General features: G+C 37.5%; 4 protein-coding genes across 4 annotated transcripts; all 4 read left to right on the forward strand.

Annotated features, from left to right (window-relative positions):
* Positions 1-10932: 10932 nt before the first annotated feature.
* On the forward strand, positions 10933-11550 carry LOC146620897 (C-X-C motif chemokine 10-like). Its single transcript, XM_085367940.1, has 4 exons — positions 10933-10984; positions 11099-11225; positions 11310-11390; positions 11490-11550. Exons 1-4 carry the CDS (start codon positions 10933-10935, stop codon positions 11548-11550), a joined length of 321 nt encoding a protein of 106 aa, XP_085224066.1.
* Positions 11551-14331: 2781 nt separating this feature from the next.
* Positions 14332-14949, forward strand: LOC146620898 (C-X-C motif chemokine 10-like). Its single transcript, XM_085367942.1, has 4 exons — positions 14332-14383; positions 14498-14624; positions 14709-14789; positions 14889-14949. Exons 1-4 carry the CDS (start codon positions 14332-14334, stop codon positions 14947-14949), a joined length of 321 nt encoding a protein of 106 aa, XP_085224068.1.
* A 2789-nt stretch (positions 14950-17738) lies between these two features.
* Positions 17739-18356, forward strand: LOC146620899 (C-X-C motif chemokine 10-like). Its single transcript, XM_085367943.1, has 4 exons — positions 17739-17790; positions 17905-18031; positions 18116-18196; positions 18296-18356. Exons 1-4 carry the CDS (start codon positions 17739-17741, stop codon positions 18354-18356), a joined length of 321 nt encoding a protein of 106 aa, XP_085224069.1.
* Positions 18357-21085: 2729 nt separating this feature from the next.
* LOC146620900 (C-X-C motif chemokine 10-like) lies at positions 21086-21702 on the forward strand. Its single transcript, XM_085367944.1, has 4 exons — positions 21086-21137; positions 21251-21377; positions 21462-21542; positions 21642-21702. The coding sequence occupies exons 1-4, from the start codon at positions 21086-21088 to the stop codon at positions 21700-21702; spliced, it is 321 nt and encodes a 106-aa protein (XP_085224070.1).
* Positions 21703-24473: the final 2771 nt, after the last annotated feature.

Raw genomic sequence — 24473 nt, forward strand, 5'->3', positions numbered from 1 at the left:
GGATAAAAATGCTGTTATGGACACTTTCCAGTCTGGTTTTCGTAAATTGCATTCCACTGAAACGGCCTTACTTAGAGTATCTAGTGATATCTTGATGGCAGCAGACTCTGGAGAATATACAGTGCTGATCCTGTTGGATCTCAGCTCTGCTTTTGACACTGTAGATCACAGTATCATGATAAACAGACTCGAGAACTTGTTTGGGATTACTGGTGTTGTTTTGAAATGGTTTATATCATATCTGTCTGAGAGATCTTTTACTGTTTGCACAGGGCTCTAGACTAACTTTTTGCCATGGGCGTACCGGTACGCCTAACTTAAAAAAGTTAGTCGTACCGGCACAAAAGTTAGGCGAACACAAATTTTATAATAACTTATATAATATAATGTGTTTTTCTGGATACACTGTGCTTTTTCAGCATTCAAAGATTGATGACACCGTGTCAGAGCACTGGCTATGAATTTCAGAAGGATCAGGCCTTAACTTAACAGAAAAGTTAGCAATAGTTCTTTTCCTATTACAGCTACATCCACTTCTGTCGTGCCTAGGCTGCTCACTAGGGCTGGGTATCATCACTGCTTTCTATAATCCATTCAATTCCGGTTTTCAAGTCCCGATTCGATTCAACTTAGCCTCAGACAGTCAGAAATATTATAATTCTGATCATTTATCAGTACTGACTTCATCAGAATTGTGAACATCACAGCAGATGTCTATGTGTGAAAGTAACTGAGAATAAAACACAGAAAAACATGAAGGAGATTTTCCTGGTCTGGCTTTTTATAGCAGATAACCTTAAAAATATTCTACAATGTTCTGCATATAAAGTTTAAATTTCTTCAGTATTGAACAACAGAAAAATAGGCTTTCTTGTCCGAGGTCATTTAAGTGAAAAAAAGAAAAGAAAAAGACAGCAGCCTACAGTGCTGTAAACAACGGTAGACTGGTGGGTAATAAGCGAATGAATAATACAGAAAACAGAGATTGGAGACGGAAACTGTTCTTGAAGTACAGAGAGAGTTAGAGAGAGCGCTAGCTGTGCATGAAGTGTGATTTTAATAGTCGTGGAAGCAAAACAGCAAAATTCATGACGACATTGATCAAATGTGAAGCGCAGTTTGCTGCTTCTTTTGCTGCTTCTTTTGCTGCTGGCTCGGTGAATTTTGGTTGGAGAGAGACAAAACCTGCAGCTCAGAATCAGCGCAAAAAGACGTAATCACAGCGCGGACCGGATGCATCAGAACCGCTAAGCTCCGACAGTGTGTCCGTCTGCGGGCTGTCGGGTGAGAAAGCCGAGGAAGACAAAGTTGATTGTGATGTGTCGAGTCATTCTGTGTTTACGTCTTTGTGTGGAATCCGTGTACCTGCTCTCATTTGCTGTTTGGTTGTTGTTGAAATGGTTTTGTGAGCTTTAATCACAAAACACAGTTATATTTAAAAGTCGATTCAGGATTTAATGAATTGATATCGCTTTATTCAAGCTACTCACCTCCCACTTCCACCTGCACTTTCAACTGGACCACGGCCAATCAGAGAGGTCCCGCCCCTTACTATCTCTGATTGGTTTAGTCCACGATAGGGGCATAATGTGTGTCTGTTGTTGACCACAGGGAAGGTTGCAGATTTTGTTTTTTGTTTTTTGCTACCCGAACAGTTGGTCGCACAGGTGCAACCAAATTTTTTTTTTTAGTCGCACCACTGAAAAATTTGGTCATATTTGCGACCAAATTGGTCGCACTCTAGAGCCCTGTTGCATGAATGATGTCACATCAGAATCAACAGTTTTGCCGTGTGGGGTACCTCAGGGATCTATCCTGGGTCCAATTCTCTTTTTACTTTATGTATTTCCCCTAGGCCAAATTATTAAGCGCTATAAATATATCTCCTATCATCTCTATGCTGACGACATCCAACTATACTGTTCCTTCAAAATGTCTGAGTTTTATAAATTGTCTAATTTAAGTAATTGCCTGACAGAAATCAACAAATGGTTATATGACAATTTTCTCCAACTAAACTCTGAAAAAACAGAAACTCTAATTATTGCTCCAGACCACATGGTCCCAGAAATTAGACAGCATATCAGCTTCTTAGACCCTTATGTAAAATCAAGCCTTAGAAACCTCGGTGTCATATTTGACAGCTCGATGTCGCTGGAGCAGCATTCTAAGCAGCTGGTCTGAAACTGTTTTTATCATTTATGGAATATTTCTAAACTCAGACTAATGGTATCAAAGCTTGAACTTGAGATGATTATTCATGCTTTTATTTCTTCTCGTTTAGACTATTGTAATGGCCTTTTTACTTGTTTTAACAAATCAGCCTTAAATCGTCTTCAGACTCTGCAGAATGCTGCAGCACGTCTCTTAACAGGCACCAAAAGAAGATCGCATATCACTCCAGTCTTGGCCTCCCTTCACTGGTTGCCTGTAAATTTTAGGTTTCATTAGGGCTGCTCAATTAATCGAATTTTAATCACGATTACGATCTGGGCTTTCAACGATCATTAAAAATGACTGAGCCGATTATTAGCCCCTCCCTCATGCTTTACTCTCGCGCTGCTCCGTGTGGCAAATCAAGCGCACTGCTCTGCATTTCGAACACGCGTCACAACAATTAAGAGGACCCGAGGGAAGCTCGGAGAGCTAAGCAGAAGTTATTTGGAGAGGAGTGGACTGCCGTTGGTTGAAAAGAGAGGTAAAAAAAAAACAAAAAAAAAAACTTCAGTGGTGTGGAAACATTATGGGTTCGTGGAGTCAGACGTGGATCAAGTAGACACAGTGTGTAAACTTTGCTATGGTGTCGTAGCTGCACCACAGAGCAACACTGCAAAGTTTACATTTTTCATTTATTTCTTATATTGCAAACATTTGCACTGTTATCAGTATTTGCACACTATTTTATATTATTTTTTAAAGTCATTATTCAATACATTGTTATTGTTAACCCTTTAAAGCCGGTCAGAGCAGCATGCTCGTTTTGTATAACTATTTTTAAATCCCTGTAGAACCTGAACCGCTAAGCTAGCACAATAAATTTTTTTCCATATGAAACCAGAGGAGTTGTATTTACATCTTATGCCCTCAGCTTGTCCTAGGTCACGGTTTCCTTCCACATATAGCTTTGCAAAAATTGCATAAAAAGTGCTTGCAGGAACAAAAACATAATATTCCAGAAACACGCTTTGCCGATCTGATCAGCTGTTCTTAACACTTCCCACATTGAAAAAGACATCAACACGAACTATCGCAAGTGACGTCATTTTCGCGGAAAATGTAGTTTTTTACTTGTAGGCCTTAGAACTCGAATTGCGCTGCTGGAAATAGTTTATTTTGATGCACATGCTTTGCAAATTTGCATCATAGGATTGTTTTTTTGTTTTTCCTGCAGTATATAAAAATTGCTGTATCTCCAAAAATAAAACTATGAAGACACTCAAAATAAATTTCCTGTTGTTGTAAACTATTTTTTGCAACTTTTTTGTATTTAAAGTTTTGAGGGATAAACCTCTTAAATTTCTCCAAGTAGAAATATATGTAAAAAAAAAACAAAACAAAAATGATTTTCAATTTTTTTGTAGTTTATTGCACTTTTTTGCAATTAATGTAGTTACTATGGACTTAATACATACACATTTTTAAAATATGGGCTATAACAGTTGTATTGATGTATAGCAACTTAAAATGCTCCCACAAATGGCACTACAACATTTAAAAAAAAAAAAAAAAAGCTCTGGCGGACTTGGTTCTATGGTAGGTCTTAAAGGGTTAAATAAATATCGTCAAATAATCGTGATCTCAATTTCAGTGAAAATAATCGTGATTATCATTTTTGCCATAATCGAGCAGCCCTAGGTTTCATTTTAAAATTTTAGTTCTAAACTTTAGGGCCCTACATGGTCAGGCTCCTCAATATTTATCTGACCTGCTGAAACCACATGCATCTTCTCGGGCTTTAAGGTCATTAGATCAGAGACTGCTGGTGGTACCGCGCACTCGTTTTAAAACTTGTGGTGATCGGGCCTTTCAGGTTGTGGCACCACGGTTGTGGAATTCTCTCCCACTGTCTCTTCGTTGCACGGACTCCATTGATTCTTTTAAGAAACAGCTGAAGACATTTTTATTTAGAAAAGCATTTGATTAATTTCTTCTTATGCTGTTTTTATAGTTTTACATTGTTTTATTTACTGTTATATTGTTTTTATATTCTCATTTCCTTTGTGATTTTTATCTGTGAAAACCGCTATATACTTACTTACTTACTTTTACTAATGTTGGGCAACGATAAGAAAATGAAATATCGCGATAGAATATGGGTAAAACGCACATGCGCAGTGCCTTTGTTTTCATACGCACATGGCGGAAAAAGCGTGCCGGCAACAGAGAATGAGAAGGGCGAAAGCGGATCGTTGAATGAAACTGATGAATCAGAATTGGTTTGTAAAAATGCTGAAACTTCAGTGGTGTGGAACTGGTTTAGCTTTCGTCCGTCAGATACACAACAAAGCACTAGTTTTGGTAGCGCATGCTAGCGGGCTGTCGTTATTACCGTGTTGTTTGGAAAATACGGCACACTTAAAATCAATCCTTTGTTTTTTCTGAAAATCGACAGTGCCCCTTATAATCCTGTGTGCCTTATGTATGACTTCTGGTTGTGTTTACTGACCTCAAAATGATTTTATGTGGTACACGGCGCTGGAAAATCTGTCACGTTTTAGTACGACTTTGCTAAGCTACGAACCCGCACCGCATGATGGATTGTCGGAGCATTACGGCTATCGTAGGCAGGAGCCTCGCGGAGTGATACGTACTGTGCTTCAACATAATATTACCGTATTGTGTGTGTATAACCTCTTTTTAAGTTTTGTGGATAATAATATCCACAAAACAAAACTCTTCCTGGAAAACATCTGATTTAATGACATGTGAATATGCTGAGGATATGTCGGCCAATTTCCACTGGAAATGCCTTTTGGTTAAACTGTCAGCAAGGAATTTGCACTGTTACATTTTTATATAACTTTAATGCACATAAAAAACAGCTGCTTGTTTACGTGAAAATACATTGATGGGGTTTTTTGCACTAATAAAGTTGTGGAGTTGTAAAGCATTTTGTCTAGTGTCAATTATATCGTCAGTCATATTGTTAGCGCAAATTTTCAAATGTATATTGTGATAAATATTTTTGGTTATATCGTCCTGCTCTAGACAAGGGTCACTCCCATGCAAGTAATTAAAATGTTGCTTTGTCATTTTGTAATCCAGATAACATTTTATTATTTCTTTTTCATAGTTTGGCGAAAAAGGTAAAAAAAAAAAAAAAGATACAAGGTGATAGCACACTTACATGCCTCAATTACAAATACAGCTACACTTGCATCCAAATCAGATGTCATAATTTTTAGAAGTGTGAGCTTCAGACTACAGGAGCAACTCTTCCTGGAAAACATCTGATTTAATGACATGTGAATATATGTTTCGTCACCACTTTAGTATTTTAAGGTACATTGCGGAGTTTACTGGGACTGGGGTTTTCCATCAGCATGTTTCTTTCAATTTCATTTCCTCTTCTTTAGCTGTATTGAGGAATCTACTGAAAATTAAAAAAAAAAAAAAAAGCTGCAACATATATTGTCAGTGTCATTTTCACAGAAGCAGAAGTTAGAAAACAACATGCCGAGTAAGCGACAAAATTACAGTTGTGTTGTGACTGAGCATAGAGGTTACTTCATGACCAGTGTTGGGAAGGTTACTTTTAAAATGTATTCAACTATACCATACCAATACCAACTAGATTTTTAAATCTTAATATAAAATGAGTAACAGTTGGGATGACATTATGGGGGCAGGGATAGCTCAGTAGGTAAAGTGGTCGCCCCATGATCGGAAGGTCGGCGGTTCGAATCCACTTAACGGCTACCCTGAGGTACCCCTGAGCAAGGTACCGTCCCTACACACTGCTCCCCGGGCGCCTGCTTAGTGGGCTGCCCACTGCTTCACTGAGTGAATGGGTCAAATGCAGAGAAAAACAAGTAATTTCCCCATGGGGATCAATAAAGTATCCATTATTATTATTATTATGTAAGGCTGCAGTTTTTGCAGCACTCTGGTATAAAAAACTATTCCGCGCGTATATAAAACAGGTCCCCGGCTCCGAACCGTAGTAAAGGGACCTCTGGCTAATTCGTCGGGTTCCGTGTCGGGCTCGTAGCCGAAAACTAGCTTTACTTTGTTGTCTGGGTCAGCTTTGCTAACGAGAGAAAGAGAGAGGCGTTGAAAGGCTGCTCCAACGGAATTTATCGTTTCGGAGGAAAACGAACACAGCGTACTGTCGAGTCTTAATAGCTTACTTACAACTGGGCTCGTCAGGCTCTCTTTTTGGCTGCAGTGGTTATTATTATATTTACATGTTTCCATCTACCGTTTGTGGTCGGTGACAACTCGTACTTTTCTTTCGACTCTCCTTTTTCTCCCTCCCTTGAGCTCACATGGCAGTCCATTCTCCCTGCAGCATGGACTACACTGCCAATGAGGCTACATAATTTAGGGTTATTGCCTGTAACACTCTAACACTCTCTGATTGAGACACATGCATTAGAGCCTCGTATTGCGTGTTTTGTTTGGGTTTCCACCGGCGTCGAATTACCAAAAATAGAGAGAGCCTAGCCTAACATGAAACAGGAAAATACCGTGTAATCCATTTATTTCAACAAAGTAACTGTATTCTGAATACCACCCTTTTTAACGGTAATTGTAATGGAATACAGTTACTCATATTTTTATTTTAAATACGTACATGTAGGGCTGGGCCATATTATACCATTCACGGTACAATGTTAGACAACGATACGAAAATAAAATAATGCGATAGAATATGGGTAAAATGCGCATGCGCCAGTGCCTTTGTTTTCATATGCACATTGCGGAAAAAGCATGGCAGCAACGGAGAATGAGAAGAGGGAAAGCGGAACGTTGAGTGAAACGGATGAAACAGAATTGGTTTGTAAAAATGGTGCAACTTCAGTGGTGTGGAACTGGTTTGGTGTTTGTCCGTCAGATACCCACCAAAGCACTTTTTTTTTTTTTTTGTAGAACGTGCAAGCAGGCAGTCGTTATTGCCGTATTTGTCGGACTAAGGTGCTCGTAAATCTGGGTCCAAAACTCCGTCCGCTTGAGGTCCCAAAGTCAAACGAACACTGCGGCATCACTGAGAGTTAAAAACAGGCTTGTACGATATAATGATATATATCGGATGACGATATAACAGTGTCTATCGTTTCATTTTACGCTATCGTTTGTTTCGTGGTGTCGCAAAATAAACTGTTTATGGCAATATTTTTTCATCGTTTTGATGGTCACTGTAGTGGCTATATTAATTTCTTAAAGTTCTCTCTTTCTCTTATATTTTATATAACCACACTACGGAAAGACAAGCGCCTGGTTTTTATGCGTTGTCGTGAGCAGCAATGACGGTAAAACCATCACGTGTCCGGTTGTTTATTTTCCACATAAACCTTTCACAATAAAGCTCCAGATCCTGTTGAGACTTTTCAAAATAAACTGAATTGCGTGAAAGAGTCTGCAGAGTGCTAAAAAATAAACCTTGGACTCAAACATTAGAACAGGCTTTTCCCCACAGCACGCTGTGTAATAAATACTCACAAAGAAAATGGCGACTGTTACAAGTCATGTCTAAAAATGCATCCTTTAATTAATGCATCGGTTATAACACTCGACTCCAGGTACATGACGCCCAGCTGGAAACACTTCACGCAAGTCGAGGTGCCCGAGATTCACAGAATTTACAGAAAACGTTAAATCTTTGTGATTTATATCGTTATCGGGACGATAGATGTCTTATATCAGGATGTGAGATTTTGGTCATTTCATTTTTAATAAAACGAACAGCATTGCTGCTTTACCAGGTGTAACAATTAAGTTTAACATCCAGGCATCCATGAAAATTTATTACATTTAACAGAGTCAGAAGTTAGCATGATATAGCATGTTCTCACTGAAAGATTTCTGAAATTATTAAAACGTACAGCTCTGCTATAACTTCCAACATAAATGAAGACAGAAAACTAAACAGCAGTGACATTTGTAGGGTTAATGAAGTTGGGCTAGCTGGTATATAATGCTGTGCTACATGATCGCTAGGGACACAGCTATGTTAGCATAACATAAACAGTGAAGCTGCAGGATGAATGCTAACATTTTTCCACTCGATAAAAGTTAACGTGAGGGTTCCTGATGGTTAGAGACAAATGCAATCGCATGGCAAGATGCTTTAAACTAGTGATGTGTCGGTCGCAAACGAAACGGCTCTTAGAGCCGACTCTTTGAAGTGAGCAACGTAAGCCATAAGGAGCCGTGTTTTTTTTTTTTTTTTTCTCTCTCTCACACTTTTCCCCCCACTTCACTCCGCACGCGAGCCCTGTGCTCTGCGCTGGGCAGAGTGGTATGGCGTTATTTTTGTGCCACTATTCTGAGCGCATGTAAAATAAATTGCAGCTGTAGGTGTTGCAATTGGCAAGGCAAACCTAGACTTCAGAAAAATAATTGAGGCAATTCATTTACATGGGATCAAAATGTGACTGAGACAGTGATGCAAAGAATGAAAAATATTACACCAGAATAATAACAAGATGCAGCACGATGGTTAGTACTGTTACCTCACAGCAACAGCAGTCCTTCTGTGGAAATCTAACCGGAAATCTTACTATTTTCTATTAGTCTTTTTGTTCACTTTTGACTAATTAGTGGTGTTATGAAGGGACACTGTATCAGCTGAGAACCATAGCTAAATTAAAGCTACTTGTATTGCTTACGAAGAGTGATCCATGCATATCAAATACTGGAGTAATACAAGTCCTTGCACATAGAGCTGTCACATACCGTCAGGTGTTGCCTACAGTTGGTTCATATGCTGAACTTGTAAACAGGAAAAACTCAACAGTTGCACCTGATGAAATACATACATTTTTAGACAGTGAGATGACTTTCAATTTGAAGATGCAACTTCAACTATTTTGCTGGTAATAACTGAAATGAGCAAAGAAAACCAACAGCCTATTTATGCAAGATAATTCATAATTTTATTGAGGAGGGTTATATTGATTGGGTCTAATTACTGGGGTGGGTCATAACCCCCCTAAACCACCTTGGAAATTACGCCCCTATTCGTATTGCATATATGTGTGTGTATATACATATACATACATATATACATATATATATATACATACATATATACATATATATATATATATATATATATATATATATATATATATATATATATATATATATGAAGAGATAATGAAGAAATGGCTCACATACACAGCTTCTGAATTAACTTGATATTTCATTTCACAATATATAGGCTAAACTTTCTCAACAGCCCCCTTAAATGTAAGCTGAGAGTGTGCACAGTATAAATAGTTTTATTTCAAATCTATTTTGCTGACACACAGAGTCAACACTGAAAATTGTACAACATTAATGAATTACTATGTACTCGCTGTGTAGTTCAAAAGTACAATGTTTATTGTGACTTTAAATAAAGGTACCCTGACTTTAAAGCCTTCTGTTTCGTATGCTTGACATTTGTGGTATGTGATGAATTAGTAGTAGTAGCATGAAAGAGCATAGAAAAAAGTGTTTGTGTGAATGAGTGTTCAGATAGAGTAAAAAAATGCTATATAAGAACCAGTCCATTTACCATTTGGTAATCTCAGTCTGGTGAATACATTTTTGTAACTGGAGTGGCTTTCTGACATGAACTGCTGTGTTTTTATTGAGTTAGTTCGAAACTTTTACAATCTTGTTCATAGACACCACCACGTAAAATAAATTGCACATGTAAGTGTTGCAATTTGAGGAGAAATTTATTTTAAGTGAAGAAAAGCTAAATTTGCTGCGTGCAAAAAATGTATTTCTGTGTTTGCTATTATCCATACACACACAATAGCAGCCCCTGTCACTCAGTTTTTGCACTTGTGCTCTCAATATTTCTGCCTGTGCGCGCTCAACTCTTTCTGTACACCGTTATATTTGTGCCACAAAACCAGCCAATCACAGACTTGGATGAAAAAAAATCTGATTGGCTGTTTTGGTCTCCAATCAGCTCGAAATGACAAAATGCAATATCCATCCATCCATTTCGTCCAAAACTCAAACGAGGCAGTGGCGGAGGAACACAGAGTGGCGGAGTTTGAAATATTACTCTTTCCGGGTCACAAAATAAACTTTTAAGATATTTTCATGCGAGAATAGTGCTGTGTAAACTTCAAATATTTGCTTGATTTATCAAGACATCACATATTTGCATAAGTGCTCCCAAAAACAAAAACCAGGGGGGAAAGCCTTTCTGCAGGATATTTGTTTTCTTTAATCCTAAGCCTAACAAGAACATTTGAGAAAAAAGAAAAAAGAAAAAACCTAAACAGACAAAGTGGAAGGCCACAGTCAGAGGTCAGCGTAATCACATAGATCTACATAGCTGAGAAAATCATTTTTGCTGGTTTTTTTTTATTTTTTAAATCAGATCTCACATTAAAAATGCAACTGGAAGCTTTATGGTGATAGCTAAAGTGTAAGGGATAGCAGTGTACAAAACAGTTTAAATTAATATATAGTTGCTTTTGTCATGAGCTGTCTTATTAATGTCATTTATGTACCTAAAAGATTTCCCTCTGTAGGCATTTTTTCAATAGCTGTGATTCTCAGAAACAGGCTTTGCAGAGGGGAAAAAGAAGAAGAAAGTGAAAGGCATTCTGGAAAGTGAAATTAATGTTGCAAAACACCTCTTGGAGGTGGGGCCACTTTGTGCAGGCAGTGTATATAAGCGTGCTGCTTACTGCTTCACAGCATCAGGAGCCATACTCAAGACAGAAACGGTGAACAGCGGATCTGCCTACAGCCACAACTATGAACTCAGTCACTGCCTTCGTTGCCTGCCTGCTTATCCTAGGTGCACAAGGTACTGTGAAAATCGTATTTTTTTTCCTTCTTTGTTTCTTTTTTCCCCTTCATCCTGTTTATGGATATTTTGGCTGCTGATCAACAGGTAATGCTCTTGTCTTTTCCTACACAGGACAACCAGCCAGCAAATCTAATAAATGCAAGTGTTACAGTTACATTGGCAGGATCAGCCCAAAGCTCATCAAGACTGAGCCAGTGATACACTACCCAAGTATCTTCTGTCCACATACAGAGATCATGTGAGTCCACAAGATGACCTGAGGTATGATTCTGCTGTGTTCTCCAGTTCCTTCCTAATACACCTCTTTTTAAAAATCTTTCAGTTTTACCACAAAAGCAGATATGAAGAAGTGTGTGAATCCAGAGTCCCCACTTGGACGACACATTCTAAAAAATCACAACAAGTAAGCCAAATTCAGAATGACACGCACGCACAACTCTGTGAAGATGACAAACTAAAGGTCTGTGTTGCTTGTCACTGATAATCTCACTTGTTTCTTCAGGCAAGGGAAGAAAGGAGCTGTAAGCACCACGACTGCTGGTCAGAGTACTGCTGCAATCTAAATAAGACACTGCGTGACGAACACGCTGCACTCCTACTGCACAGCAGAAGTGACACCTGGTGTTGAACTAAAAGGACTCATTCAGTCTCACCGGAAATACAAGACAATCAATATTCTTTATGATTACTCTGCAATTTTTGTTCCCCTTGCGTGTATATATATATATATATATATATACACATTAATATATATTAATATATATATAAAAACATATGTATAGTCTAGACTTGAACTTCTTACATTTTTGTACATATGCTTTTTAAATAATAAAATAAAACCTATATGACGGGACTTTCTGTTCTCCACGTTTTGCTTTGTTTCCTGTGTACCTGTGTACCAACACAAGACAAACTAAACTCTTACACATGATGTTTTTTAATCTGGGAAAAATGCAGTGATCAATCCATATGACCTTTTTATGATGCAAGTGTAGCAGTTATGGTTTTAAAATTTGAAATGTGAGCCACCAGATAAGGGATCTCTACTAAATCAGGGATAGCTGCATGAAAGAAATACAAGGCAAACCTAGACTTCAGAAAAATAATTGAGGCAATTCATTTACATGGGATCAAAATGTGACTGAGACAGTGATGCAAAGAATGAAAAATATTACACCAGAATAATAACAAGATGCAGCACGATGGTTAGTACTGTTACCTCACAGCAACAGCAGTCCTTCTGTGGAAATCTAACCGGAAATCTTACTATTTTCTATTAGTCTTTTTGTTCACTTTTGACTAATTAGTGGTGTTATGAAGGGACACTGTATCAGCTGAGAACCATAGCTAAATTAAAGCTACTTGTATTGCTTATGAAGAGTGATCCATGCATATCAAATACTGGAGTAATACAAGTCCTTGCACATAGACCTGTCACATACCTTCAGGTGTTGCCTACAGTTGGTTCATATGCTGAACTTGTAAACAGAAAAAACTCAACAGTTGCACCTGATGAAATACATACATTTTTAGACAGTGAGATGACTTTCAATTTGAAGATGCAACTTCAACTATTTTGCTGGTAATAACTGAAATGAGCAAAGAAAACCAACAGCCTATTTATGCAAGATAATTCATATATATATATATATATATATATATATATATATATATATATATATATATATATATATATATATATATATGAAGAGATAATGAAGAAATGGCTCACATACACAGCTTCTGAATTAACTTGATATTTCATTTCACAATATATAGGCTAAACTTTCTCAACAGCCCCCTTAAATGTAAGCTGAGAGTGTGCACAGTATAAATAGTTTTATTTCAAATCTATTTTGCTGACACACAGAGTCAACACTGAAAATTGTACAACATTAATGAATTACTATGTACTCGCTGTGTAGTTCAAAAGTACAATGTTTATTGTGACTTTAAATAAAGGTACCCTGACTTTAAAGCCTTCTGTTTCGTATGCTTGACATTTGTGGTATGTGATGAATTAGTAGTAGTAGCATGAAAGAGCATAGAAAAAAGTGTTTGTGTGAATGAGTGTTCAGATAGAGTAAAAAAATGCTATATAAGAACCAGTCCATTTACCATTTGGTAATCTCAGTCTGGTGAATACATTTTTGTAACTGGAGTGGCTTTCTGACATGAACTGCTGTGTTTTTATTGAGTTAGTTCGAAACTTTTACAATCTTGTTCATAGACACCACCACGTAAAATAAATTGCACATGTAAGTGTTGCAATTTGAGGAGAAATTTATTTTAAGTGAAGAAAAGCTAAATTTGAGTGAACAAAATTCATTGCTGCGTGCAAAAAATGTATTTCTGTGTTTGCTATTATCCATACACACACAATAGCAGCCCCTGTCACTCAGTTTTTGCACTTGTGCTCTCAATATTTCTGCCTGTGCGCGCTCAACTCTTTCTGTACACCGTTATATTTGTGCCACAAAACCAGCCAATCACAGACTTGGATGAAAAAAAATCTGATTGGCTGTTTTGGTCTCCAATCAGCTCGAAATGACAAAATGCAATATCCATCCATCCATTTCGTCCAAAACTCAAACGAGGCAGTGGCGGAGGAACACAGAGTGGCGGAGTTTGAAATATTACTCTTTCCGGGTCACAAAATAAACTTTTAAGATATTTTCATGCGAGAATAGTGCTGTGTAAACTTCAAATATTTGCTTGATTTATCAAGACATCACATATTTGCATAAGTGCTCCCAAAAACAAAAACCAGGGGGGAAAGCCTTTCTGCAGGATATTTGTTTTCTTTAATCCTAAGCCTAACAAGAACATTTGAGAAAAAAGAAAAAAGAAAAAACCTAAACAGACAAAGTGGAAGGCCACAGTCAGAGGTCAGCGTAATCACATAGATCTACATAGCTGAGAAAATCATTTTTGCTGGGTTTTTTTTATTTTTTAAATCAGATCTCACATTAAAAATGCAACTGGAAGCTTTATGGTGATAGCTAAAGTGTAAGGGATAGCAGTGTACAAAACAGTTTAAATTAATATATAGTTGCTTTTGTCATGAGCTGTCTTATTAATGTCATTTATGTACCTAAAAGATTTCCCTCTGTAGGCATTTTTTCAATAGCTGCGATTCTCGGAAACAGGCTTTGCAGAGGGGAAAAAGAAGAAGAAAGTGAAAGGCATTCTGGAAAGTGAAATTAATGTTGCAAAACACCTCTTGGAGGTGGGGCCACTTTGTGCAGGCAGTGTATATAAGCGTGCTGCTTACTGCTTCACAGCATCAGGAGCCATACTCAAGACAGAAACGGTGAACAGTGGATCTGCCTACAGCCACAACTATGAACTCAGTCACTGCCTTCGTTGCCTGCCTGCTTATCCTAGGTGCACAAGGTACTGTGAAAATCGTATTTTTTTTCCTTCTTTGTTTCTTTTTTCCCCTTCATCCTGTTTATGGATATTTTGGCTGCTGATCAACAGGTAATGCTCTTGTCTTTTCCTACACAGGACAACCAGCCAGCAAATCTAATAAATGCAAGTGTTACAGTTACATTGGCAGGATCAGCCCAAAGCTCATCAAGACTGAGCCAGTGATACACTACCCAAGTATCTTCTGTCCACATACAGAGATCATGTGAGTCCACAAGATGACCTGAGGTATGATTCTGCTGTGTTCTCCAGTTCCTTCCTAATACACCTCTTTTTAAAAATCTTTCAGTGTTACCACAAAAGCAGATATGAAGAAGTGTGTGAATCCAGAGTCCCCACTTGGACGACACATTCTAAAAAATCACAACAAGTAAGCCAAATTCAGAATGACACGCACGCACAACTCTGTGAAGATGACAAACTAAAGGTCTGTGTTGCTTGTCACTGATAATCTCACTTGTTTCTTCAGGCAAGGGAAGAAAGGAGCTGTAAGCACCACGACTGCTGGTCAGAGTACTGCTGCAATCTAAATAAGACACTGCGTGACGAACACGCTGCACTCCTACTGCACAGCAGAAGTGACACCTGGTGTTGAACTAAAAGGACTCATTCAGTCTCACCGGAAATACAAGACAATCAATATTCTTTATGATTACTCTGCAATTTTTGTTCCCCTTGCGTGTATATATATATATATATACACATTAATATATATTAATATATATATAAAAACATATGTATAGTCTAGACTTGAACTTCTTACATTTTTGTACATATGCTTTTTAAATAATAAAATAAAACCTATATGACGGGACTTTCTGTTCTCCACGTTTTGCTTTGTTTCCTGTGTACCTGTGTACCAACACAAGACAAACTAAACTCTTACACATGATGTTTTTTAATCTGGGAAAAATGCAGTGATCAATCCATATGACCTTTTTATGATGCAAGTGTAGCAGTTATGGTTTTAAAATTTGAAATGTGAGCCACCAGATAAGGGATCTCTACTAAATCAGGGATAGCTGCATGAAAGAAATACAAGGCAAACCTAGACTTCAGAAAAATAATTGAGGCAATTCATTTACATGGGATCAAAATGTGACTGAGACAGTGATGCAAAGAATGAAAAATATTACACCAGAATAATAACAAGATGCAGCACGATGGTTAGTACTGTTACCTCACAGCAACAGCAGTCCTTCTGTGGAAATCTAACCGGAAATCTTACTATTTTCTATTAGTCTTTTTGTTCACTTTTGACTAATTAGTGGTGTTATGAAGGGACACTGTATCAGCTGAGAACCATAGCTAAATTAAAGCTACTTGTATTGCTTATGAAGAGTGATCCATGCATATCAAATACTGGAGTAATACAAGTCCTTGCACATAGACCTGTCACATACCTTCAGGTGTTGCCTACAGTTGGTTCATATGCTGAACTTGTAAACAGAAAAAACTCAACAGTTGCACCTGATGAAATACATACATTTTTAGACAGTGAGATGACTTTCAATTTGAAGATGCAACTTCAACTATTTTGCTGGTAATAACTGAAATGAGCAAAGAAAACCAACAGCCTATTTATGCAAGATAATTCATATATATACATATATATATATATATATATATATATATATATGTATATATATATATATATATATATATATATATATATATATATGAAGAGATAATGAAGAAATGGCTCACATACACAGCTTCTGAATTAACTTGATATTTCATTTCACAATATATAGGCTAAACTTTCTCAACAGCCCCCTTAAATGTAAGCTGAGAGTGTGCACAGTATAAATAGTTTTATTTCAAATCTATTTTGCTGACACACAGAGTCAACACTGAAAATTGTACAACATTAATGAATTACTATGTACTCGCTGTGTAGTTCAAAAGTACAATGTTTATTGTGACTTTAAATAAAGGTACCCTGACTTTAAAGCCTTCTGTTTCGTATGCTTGACATTTGTGGTATGTGATGAATTAGTAGTAGTAGCATGAAAGAGCATAGAAAAAAGTGTTTGTGTGAATGAGTGTTCAGATAGAGTAAAAAAATGCTATATAAGAACCAGTCCATTTACCATTTGGTAATCTCAGTCTGGTGAATACATTTTTGTAACTGGAGTGGCTTTCTGACATGAACTGCTGTGTTTTTATTGAGTTAGTTCGAAACTTTTACAATCTTGTTCATAGACACCACCACGTAAAATAAATTGCACATGTAAGTGTTGCAATTTGAGGAGAAATTTATTTTAAGTGAAGAAAAGCTAAATTTGAGTGAACAAAATTCATTGCTGCGTGCAAAAAATGTATTTCTGTGTTTGCTATTATCCATACACACACAATAGCAGCCCCTGTCACTCAGTTTTTGCACTTGTGCTCTCAATATTTCTGCCTGTGCGCGCTCAACTCTTTCTGTACACCGTTATATTTGTGCCACAAAACCAGCCAATCACAGACTTGGATGAAAAAAAATCTGATTGGCTGTTTTGGTCTCCAATCAGCTCGAAATGACAAAATGCAATATCCATCCATCCATTTCGTCCAAAACTCAAACGAGGCAGTGGCGGAGGAACACAGAGTGGCGGAGTTTGAAATATTACTCTTTCCGGGTCACAAAATAAACTTTTAAGATATTTTCATGCAAGAATAGTGCTGTGTAAACTTCAAATATTTGCTTGATTTATCAAGACATCACATATTTGCATAAGTGCTCCCAAAAACAAAAACCAGGGGGGAAAGCCTTTCTGCAGGATATTTGTTTTCTTTAATCCTAAGCCTAACAAGAACATTTGAGAAAAAAGAAAAAAGAAAAAACCTAAACAGACAAAGTGGAAGGCCACAGTCAGAGGTCAGCGTAATCACATAGATCTACATAGCTGAGAAAATCATTTTTGCTGGGGTTTTTTTATTTTTTAAATCAGATCTCACATTAAAAATGCAACTGGAAGCTTTATGGTGATAGCTAAAGTGTAAGGGATAGCAGTGTACAAAACAGTTTAAATTAATATATAGTTGCTTTTGTCATGAGCTGTCTTATTAATGTCATTTATGTACCTAAAAGATTTCCCTCTGTAGGCATTTTTTCAATAGCTGCGATTCTCGGAAACAGGCTTTGCAGAGGGGAAAAAGAAGAAGAAAGTGAAAGGCATTCTGGAAAGTGAAATTAATGTTGCAAAACACCTCTTGGAGGTGGGGCCACTTTGTGCAGGCAGTGTATATAAGCGTGCTGCTTACTGCTTCACAGCATCAGGAGCCATACTCAAGACAGAAACGGTGAACAGTGGATCTGCCTACAGCCACAACTATGAACTCAGTCACTGCCTTCGTTGCCTGCCTGCTTATCCTAGGTGCACAAGGTACTGTGAAAATCGTATTTTTTTTCCTTCTTTGTTTCTTTTTTCCCCTTCATCCTGTTTATGGATATTTTGGCTGCTGATCAACAGGTAATGCTCTTGTCTTTTCCTACACAGGACAACCAGCCAGCAAATCTAATAAATGCAAGTGTTACAGTTACATTGGCAGGATCAGCCCAAAGCTCATCAAGACTGAGCCAGTGATACACTACCCAAGTATCTTCTGTCCACATACAGAGATCATGTGAGTCCACAAGATGACCTGAGGTATGATTCTGCTGTGTTCTCCAGTTCCTTCCTAATACACCTCTTTTTAAAAATCTTTCAGTGTTACCACAAAAGCAGATATGAAGAAGTGTGTGAATCCAGAGTCCCCACTTGGACGACACATTCTAAAAAATCACAACAAGTAAGCCAAATTCAGAATGACACGCACGCACAACTCTGTGAAGATGACAAACTAAAGGTCTGTGTTGCTTGTCACTGATAATCTCACTTGTTTCTTCAGGCAAGGGAAGAAAGGAGCTGTAAGCACCACGACTGCTGGTCAGAGTACTGCTGCAATCTAAATAAGACACTGCGTGACGAACACGCTGCACTCCTACTGCACAGCAGAAGTGACACCTGGTGTTGAACTAAAAGGACTCATTCAGTCTCACCGGAAATACAAGACAATCAATATTCTTTATGATTACTCTGCAATTTTTGTTCCCCTTGCGTGTATATATATATATATATACACATTAATATATATTAATATATATATAAAAACATATGTATAGTCTAGACTTGAACTTCTTACATTTTTGTACATATGCTTTTTAAATAATAAAATAAAACCTATATGACGGGACTTTCTGTTCTCCATGTTTTGCTTTGTTTCCTGTGTACCTGTGTACCAACACAAGACAAACTAAACTCTTACACATGATGTTTTTTAATCTGGGAAAAATGCAGTGATCAATCCATATGACCTTTTTATGATGCAAGTGTAGCAGTTATGGTTTTAAAATTTGAAATGTGAGCCACCAGATAAGGGATCTCTACTAAATCAGGGATAGCTGCATGAAAGAAATACAAGGCAAACCTAGACTTCAGAAAAATAATTGAGGCAATTCATTTACATGGGATCAAAATGTGACTGAGACAGTGATGCAAAGAATGAAAAATATTACACCAGAATAATAACAAGATGCAGCACGATGGTTAGTACTGTTACCTCACAGCAACAGCAGTCCTTCTGTGGAAATCTAACCGGAAATCTTACTATTTTCTATTAGTCTTTTTGTTCACTTTTGACTAATTAGTGGTGTTATGAAGGGACACTGTATCAGCTGAGAACCATAGCTAAATTAAAGCTACTTGTATTGCTTATGAAGAGTGATCCATGCATATCAAATACTGGAGTAATACAAGTCCTTGCACATAGACCTGTCACATACCTTCAGGTGTTGCCTACAGTTGGTTCATATGCTGAACTTGTAAACAGAAAAAACTCAACAGTTGCACCTGATGAAATACATACATTTTTAGACAGTGAGATGACTTTCAATTTGAAGATGCAACTTCAACTATTTTGCTGGTAATAACTGAAATGAGCAAAGAAAACCAACAGCCTATTTATGCAAGATAATTCATATATATACATATATATATATATGAAGAGATAATGAAGAAATGGCTCACATACACAGCTTCTGAATTAACTTGATATTTCATTTCACAATATATAGGCTAAACTTTCTCAACAGCCCCCTTAAATGTAAGCTGAGAGTGTGCACAGTATAAATAGTTTTATTTCAAATCTATTTTGCTGACACACAGAGTCAACACTGAAAATTGTACAACATTAATGAATTACTATGTACTCGCTGTGTAGTTCAAAAGTACAATGTTTATTGTGACTTTAAATAAAGGTACCCTGACTTTAAAGCCTTCTGTTTCGTATGCTTGACATTTGTGGTATGTGATGAATTAGTAGTAGTAGCATGAAAGAGCATAGAAAAAAGTGTTTGTGTGAATGAGTGTTCAGATAGAGTAAAAAAATGCTATATAAGAACCAGTCCATTTACCATTTGGTAATCTCAGTCTGGTGAATACATTTTTGTAACTGGAGTGGCTTTCTGACATGAACTGCTGTGTTTTTATTGGGTTAGTTCGAAACTTTTACAATCTTGTTCATAGACACCACCACGTAAAATAAATTGCACGTGTAAGTGTTGCAATTTGAGGAGAAATTTATTTTAAGTGAAGAAAAGCTAAATTTGAGTGAACAAAATTCATTGCTGCGTGCAAAAAATGTATTTCTGTGTTTGCTATTATCCATACACACACAATAGCAGCCCCTGTCACTCAGTTTTTGCACTTGTGCTCTCAATATTTCTGCCTGTGCGCGCTCAACTCTTTCTGTACACCGTTATATTTGTGCCACAAAACCAGCCAATCACAGACTTGGATGAAAAAAAATCTGATTGGCTGTTTTGGTCTCCAATCAGCTCGAAATGACAAAATGCAATATCCATCCATCCATTTCGTCCAAAACTCAAACGAGGCAGTGGCGGAGGAACACAGAGTGGCGGAGTTTGAAATATTACTCTTTCCGGGTCACAAAATAAACTTTTAAGATATTTTCATGCGAGAATAGTGCTGTGTAAACTTCAAATATTTGCTTGATTTATCAAGACATCACATATTTGCATAAGTGCTCCCAAAAAAAAAAAAACCAAGGGGGAAAGCCTTTCTGCAGGATATTTGTTTTCTTTAATCCTAAGCCTAACAAGAACATTTGAGAAAAAAAAAAAAGAAAAAACCTAAACAGACAAAGTGGAAGGCCACAGTCAGAGGTCAGCGTAATCACATAGATCTACATAGCTGAGAAAATCATTTTTGCTGTTTTTTTTTTATTTTTTAAATCAGATCTCACATTAAAAATGCAACTGGAAGCTTTATGGTGATAGCTAAAGTGTAAGGGATAGCAGTGTACAAAACAGTTTAAATTAATATATAGTTGCTTTTGTCATGAGCTGTCTTATTAATGTCATTTATGTACCTAAAAGATTTCCCTCTGTAGGCATTTTTTCAATAGCTGTGATTCTCGGAAACAGGCTTTGCAGAGGGGAAAAAGAAGAAGAAAGTGAAAGGCATTCTGGAAAGTGAAATTAATGTTGCAAAACACCTCTTGGAGGTGGGGCCACTTGTGCAGGCAGTGTATATAAGCGTGCTGCTTACTGCTTCACAGCATCAGGAGCCATACTCAAGACAGAAACGGTGAACAGCGGATCTGCCTACAGCCACAACTATGAACTCAGTCACTGCCTTCGTTGCCTGCCTGCTTATCCTAGGTGCACAAGGTACTGTGAAAATCGTATTTTTTTCCTTCTTTGTTTCTTTTTTCCCCTTCATCCTGTTTATGGATATTTAGGCTGCTGATCAACAGGTAATGCTCTTGTCTTTTCCTACACAGGACAACCAGCCAGCAAATCTAATAAATGCAAGTGTTACAGTTACATTGGCAGGATCAGCCCAAAGCTCATCAAGACTGAGCCAGTGATACACTACCCAAGTATCTTCTGTCCACATACAGAGATCATGTGAGTCCACAAGATGACCTGAGGTATGATTCTGCTGTGTTCTCCAGTTCCTTCCTAATACACCTCTTTTTAAAAATCTTTCAGTGTTACCACAAAAGCAGATATGAAGAAGTGTGTGAATCCAGAGTCCCCACTTGGACGACACATTCTAAAAAATCACAACAAGTAAGCCAAATTCAGAATGACACACACGCACAACTCTGTGAAGATGACAAACTAAAGGTCTGTGTTGCTTGTCACTGATAATCTCACTTGTTTCTTCAGGCAAGGGAAGAAAGGAGCTGTAAGCACCACGACTGCTGGTCAGAGTACTGCTGCAATCTAAATAAGACACTGCGTGACGAACACGCTGCACTCCTACTGCACAGCAGAAGTGACACCTGGTGTTGAACTAAAAGGACTCATTCAGTCTCACCGGAAATACAAGACAATCAATATTCTTTATGATTACTCTGCAATTTTTGTTCCCCTTGCATGCATGCATGCATGTATGTATGTATGTATGTATGTATGTATGTATGTATATATGTATATATATATATATATATATATATATATATATATATATATATATACACATTAATATATATTAATATATATATAAACATATGTATAGTCTAGACTTGAATTTCTTACATTTTTGTACATATGCTTTTTAAATAATAAAATAAAACCTATATGACGGGACTTTCTGTTCTCCATGTTTTGCTTTGTTTCCTGTGTACCTGTGTACCAACACAAGACAAACTAAACTCTTACACATGATGTTTTTTAATCTGGGAAAAATGCAGTGATCAATCCATATGACCTTTTTATGATGCAAGTGTAGCAGTTATGGTTTTAAAATTTGAAATGTGAGCCACCAGATAAGGGATCTCTACTAAATCAGGGATAGCTGCATGAAAGAAATACAAGGCAAACCTAGACTTCAGAAAAATAATTGAGGCAATTCATTTACATGGGATCAAAATGTGACTGAGACAGTGATGCAAAGAATGAAAAATATTACACCAGAATAATAACAAGATGCAGCACGATGGTTAGTACTGTTACCTCACAGCAACAGCAGTCCTTCTGTGGAAATCTAACCGGAAATCTTACTATTTTCTATTAGTCTTTTTGTTCACTTTTGACTAATTAGTGGTGTTATGAAGGGACACTGTATCAGCTGAGAACCATAGCTAAATTAAAGCTACTTGTATTGCTTATGAAGAGTGATCCATGCATATCAAATACTGGAGTAATACAAGTCCTTGCACATAGACCTGTCACATACCTTCAGGTGTTGCCTACAGTTGGTTCATATGCTGAACTTGTAAACAGAAAAAACTCAACAGTTGCACCTGATGAAATACATACATTTTTAGACAGTGAGATGACTTTCAATTTGAAGATGCAACTTCAACTATTTTGCTGGTAATAACTGAAATGAGCAAAGAAAACCAACAGCCTATTTATGCAAGATAATTCATAATTTTATTGAGGAGGGTTATATTGATTGGGTCAAATTATTGGGGTGGGTCATAACCCCCCTAAACCACCTTGGAAATTACGCCCCTATTCGTATTGCATATACAGGGGTGCAAAAAAGTATTTAGTCAGCCACCGATTGTGCAAGTTCCCCCACTTAAAATGATGACAGAGGTCAGTAATTTGCACCAGAGGTACGCTTCAACTGTGAGAGACAGAATGTGAAAAAAAAAATCCATAAATCAACATGGTAGGATTTGTAAAGAATTTATTCGTAAATTAGGGTGGAAAATAAGTATTTGGTCACCTCAAACAAGGAAAATCTCTGGCTCTCACAGACCTGTAACGTCTTATGTAAGAAGCTTTTCTGTCCCCCACTCGTTACCTGTATGAATGGCACCTGTTTGAACTCATCATCTGTATAAAAGACACCTGTCCACAGCCTCAAACAGTCAGACTCCAAACTCCGCCATGGCCAAGACCAAAGAGCTTTCGAAGGACACCAGGAAAAGTATTGTAGACCTGCACCAGACTGGGAAGAGTGAATCTACAATAGGCAAGCAGCTTGGTGTGTGTCATGATCCAAGCAGCCAGGAACACACAGGCACAAATGTAATCTTCAAAAAATGGGTTTTATTATACCCCCAAAAAGGACAAGATGATTACAAAAATTCAAGATATCAAAAATAAAGTTTTTAAGAACCAAGTGGGCCCGTAAAAGAGGTTAACATAACATAACGCTACTCAAAAGTCACTTAACAAAAACATAACTCAACAAACTGACCTGCCCAAATGAGAAACAGCTCCAGTTATATAGCAAATGAATAAACCATTATATACACCAAAGGTGAAAACTAAAGAGATAACAGCCAACCATCATTCAAGAAGAACCCCATTCCCCCTGCATGATCACAATAGATGGTTCAGTCCACTTTATTGGCTTCTGCATTTAAACCAGCTCCACCCTCAGCCTCCTCTTTCAGCCAAACCAGGAAGGACTGGAGCGGAGGTCAGGTAACTCAGAAAGAGCAGAAATATAATCAATATAACATATACCTATATAAAATAACAAACAATGCAAAGCAAAGTCTATGCCACCATTTGGGCTATAGCTTAGTGCTGTCATGCATTACAGGTAACTCAAAATATCAAATTAGTTAACTTATGATCACAGAAGCTTTAGAGCATAACGTAAACATAAGACAAAAGACCACATGAATATTACCTAAGTATCTCAGTTGTGTGGTTGCATGCATCCATCACACACTCCCCCCCTTAGGCAGTGAGCTGGAACAGCGAGAGAGATAGTCCGCTGTGCAGTTGTTCTTGCCTGCAATATGCTGAATGGTAAAACGGAATGGCTGCATCGCAAGGTACCATCTGGTGATTCGTCCATTCGTATCCTTCATTTTCTCCAACCACTGGAGCGCCTTGTGGTCAGTTTCCAGTTTAAATTCCTGGCCTAGGAGGTAATACTTGAGGGAATCAAGTGCCCACTTGATTGCTAAAGCTTCTTTTTCCACCGTTGAATATCTCATCTCTCTTGGGAACATTTTGCGGCTAATGAAAGCCACTGGGTGTCGCTCATTGGGTGGTCCCTGTAGAAGAACAGCCCCCAGACCCCTA

Source organism: Diplotaxodon limnothrissa, linkage group LG12, assembly GCF_057381915.1.
Source record: "Diplotaxodon limnothrissa isolate DT_005_m linkage group LG12, D_limnothrissa_male_GT1.1, whole genome shotgun sequence".
In the NCBI taxonomy this organism is placed as follows: Eukaryota; Metazoa; Chordata; class Actinopteri; order Cichliformes; family Cichlidae; genus Diplotaxodon; species Diplotaxodon limnothrissa.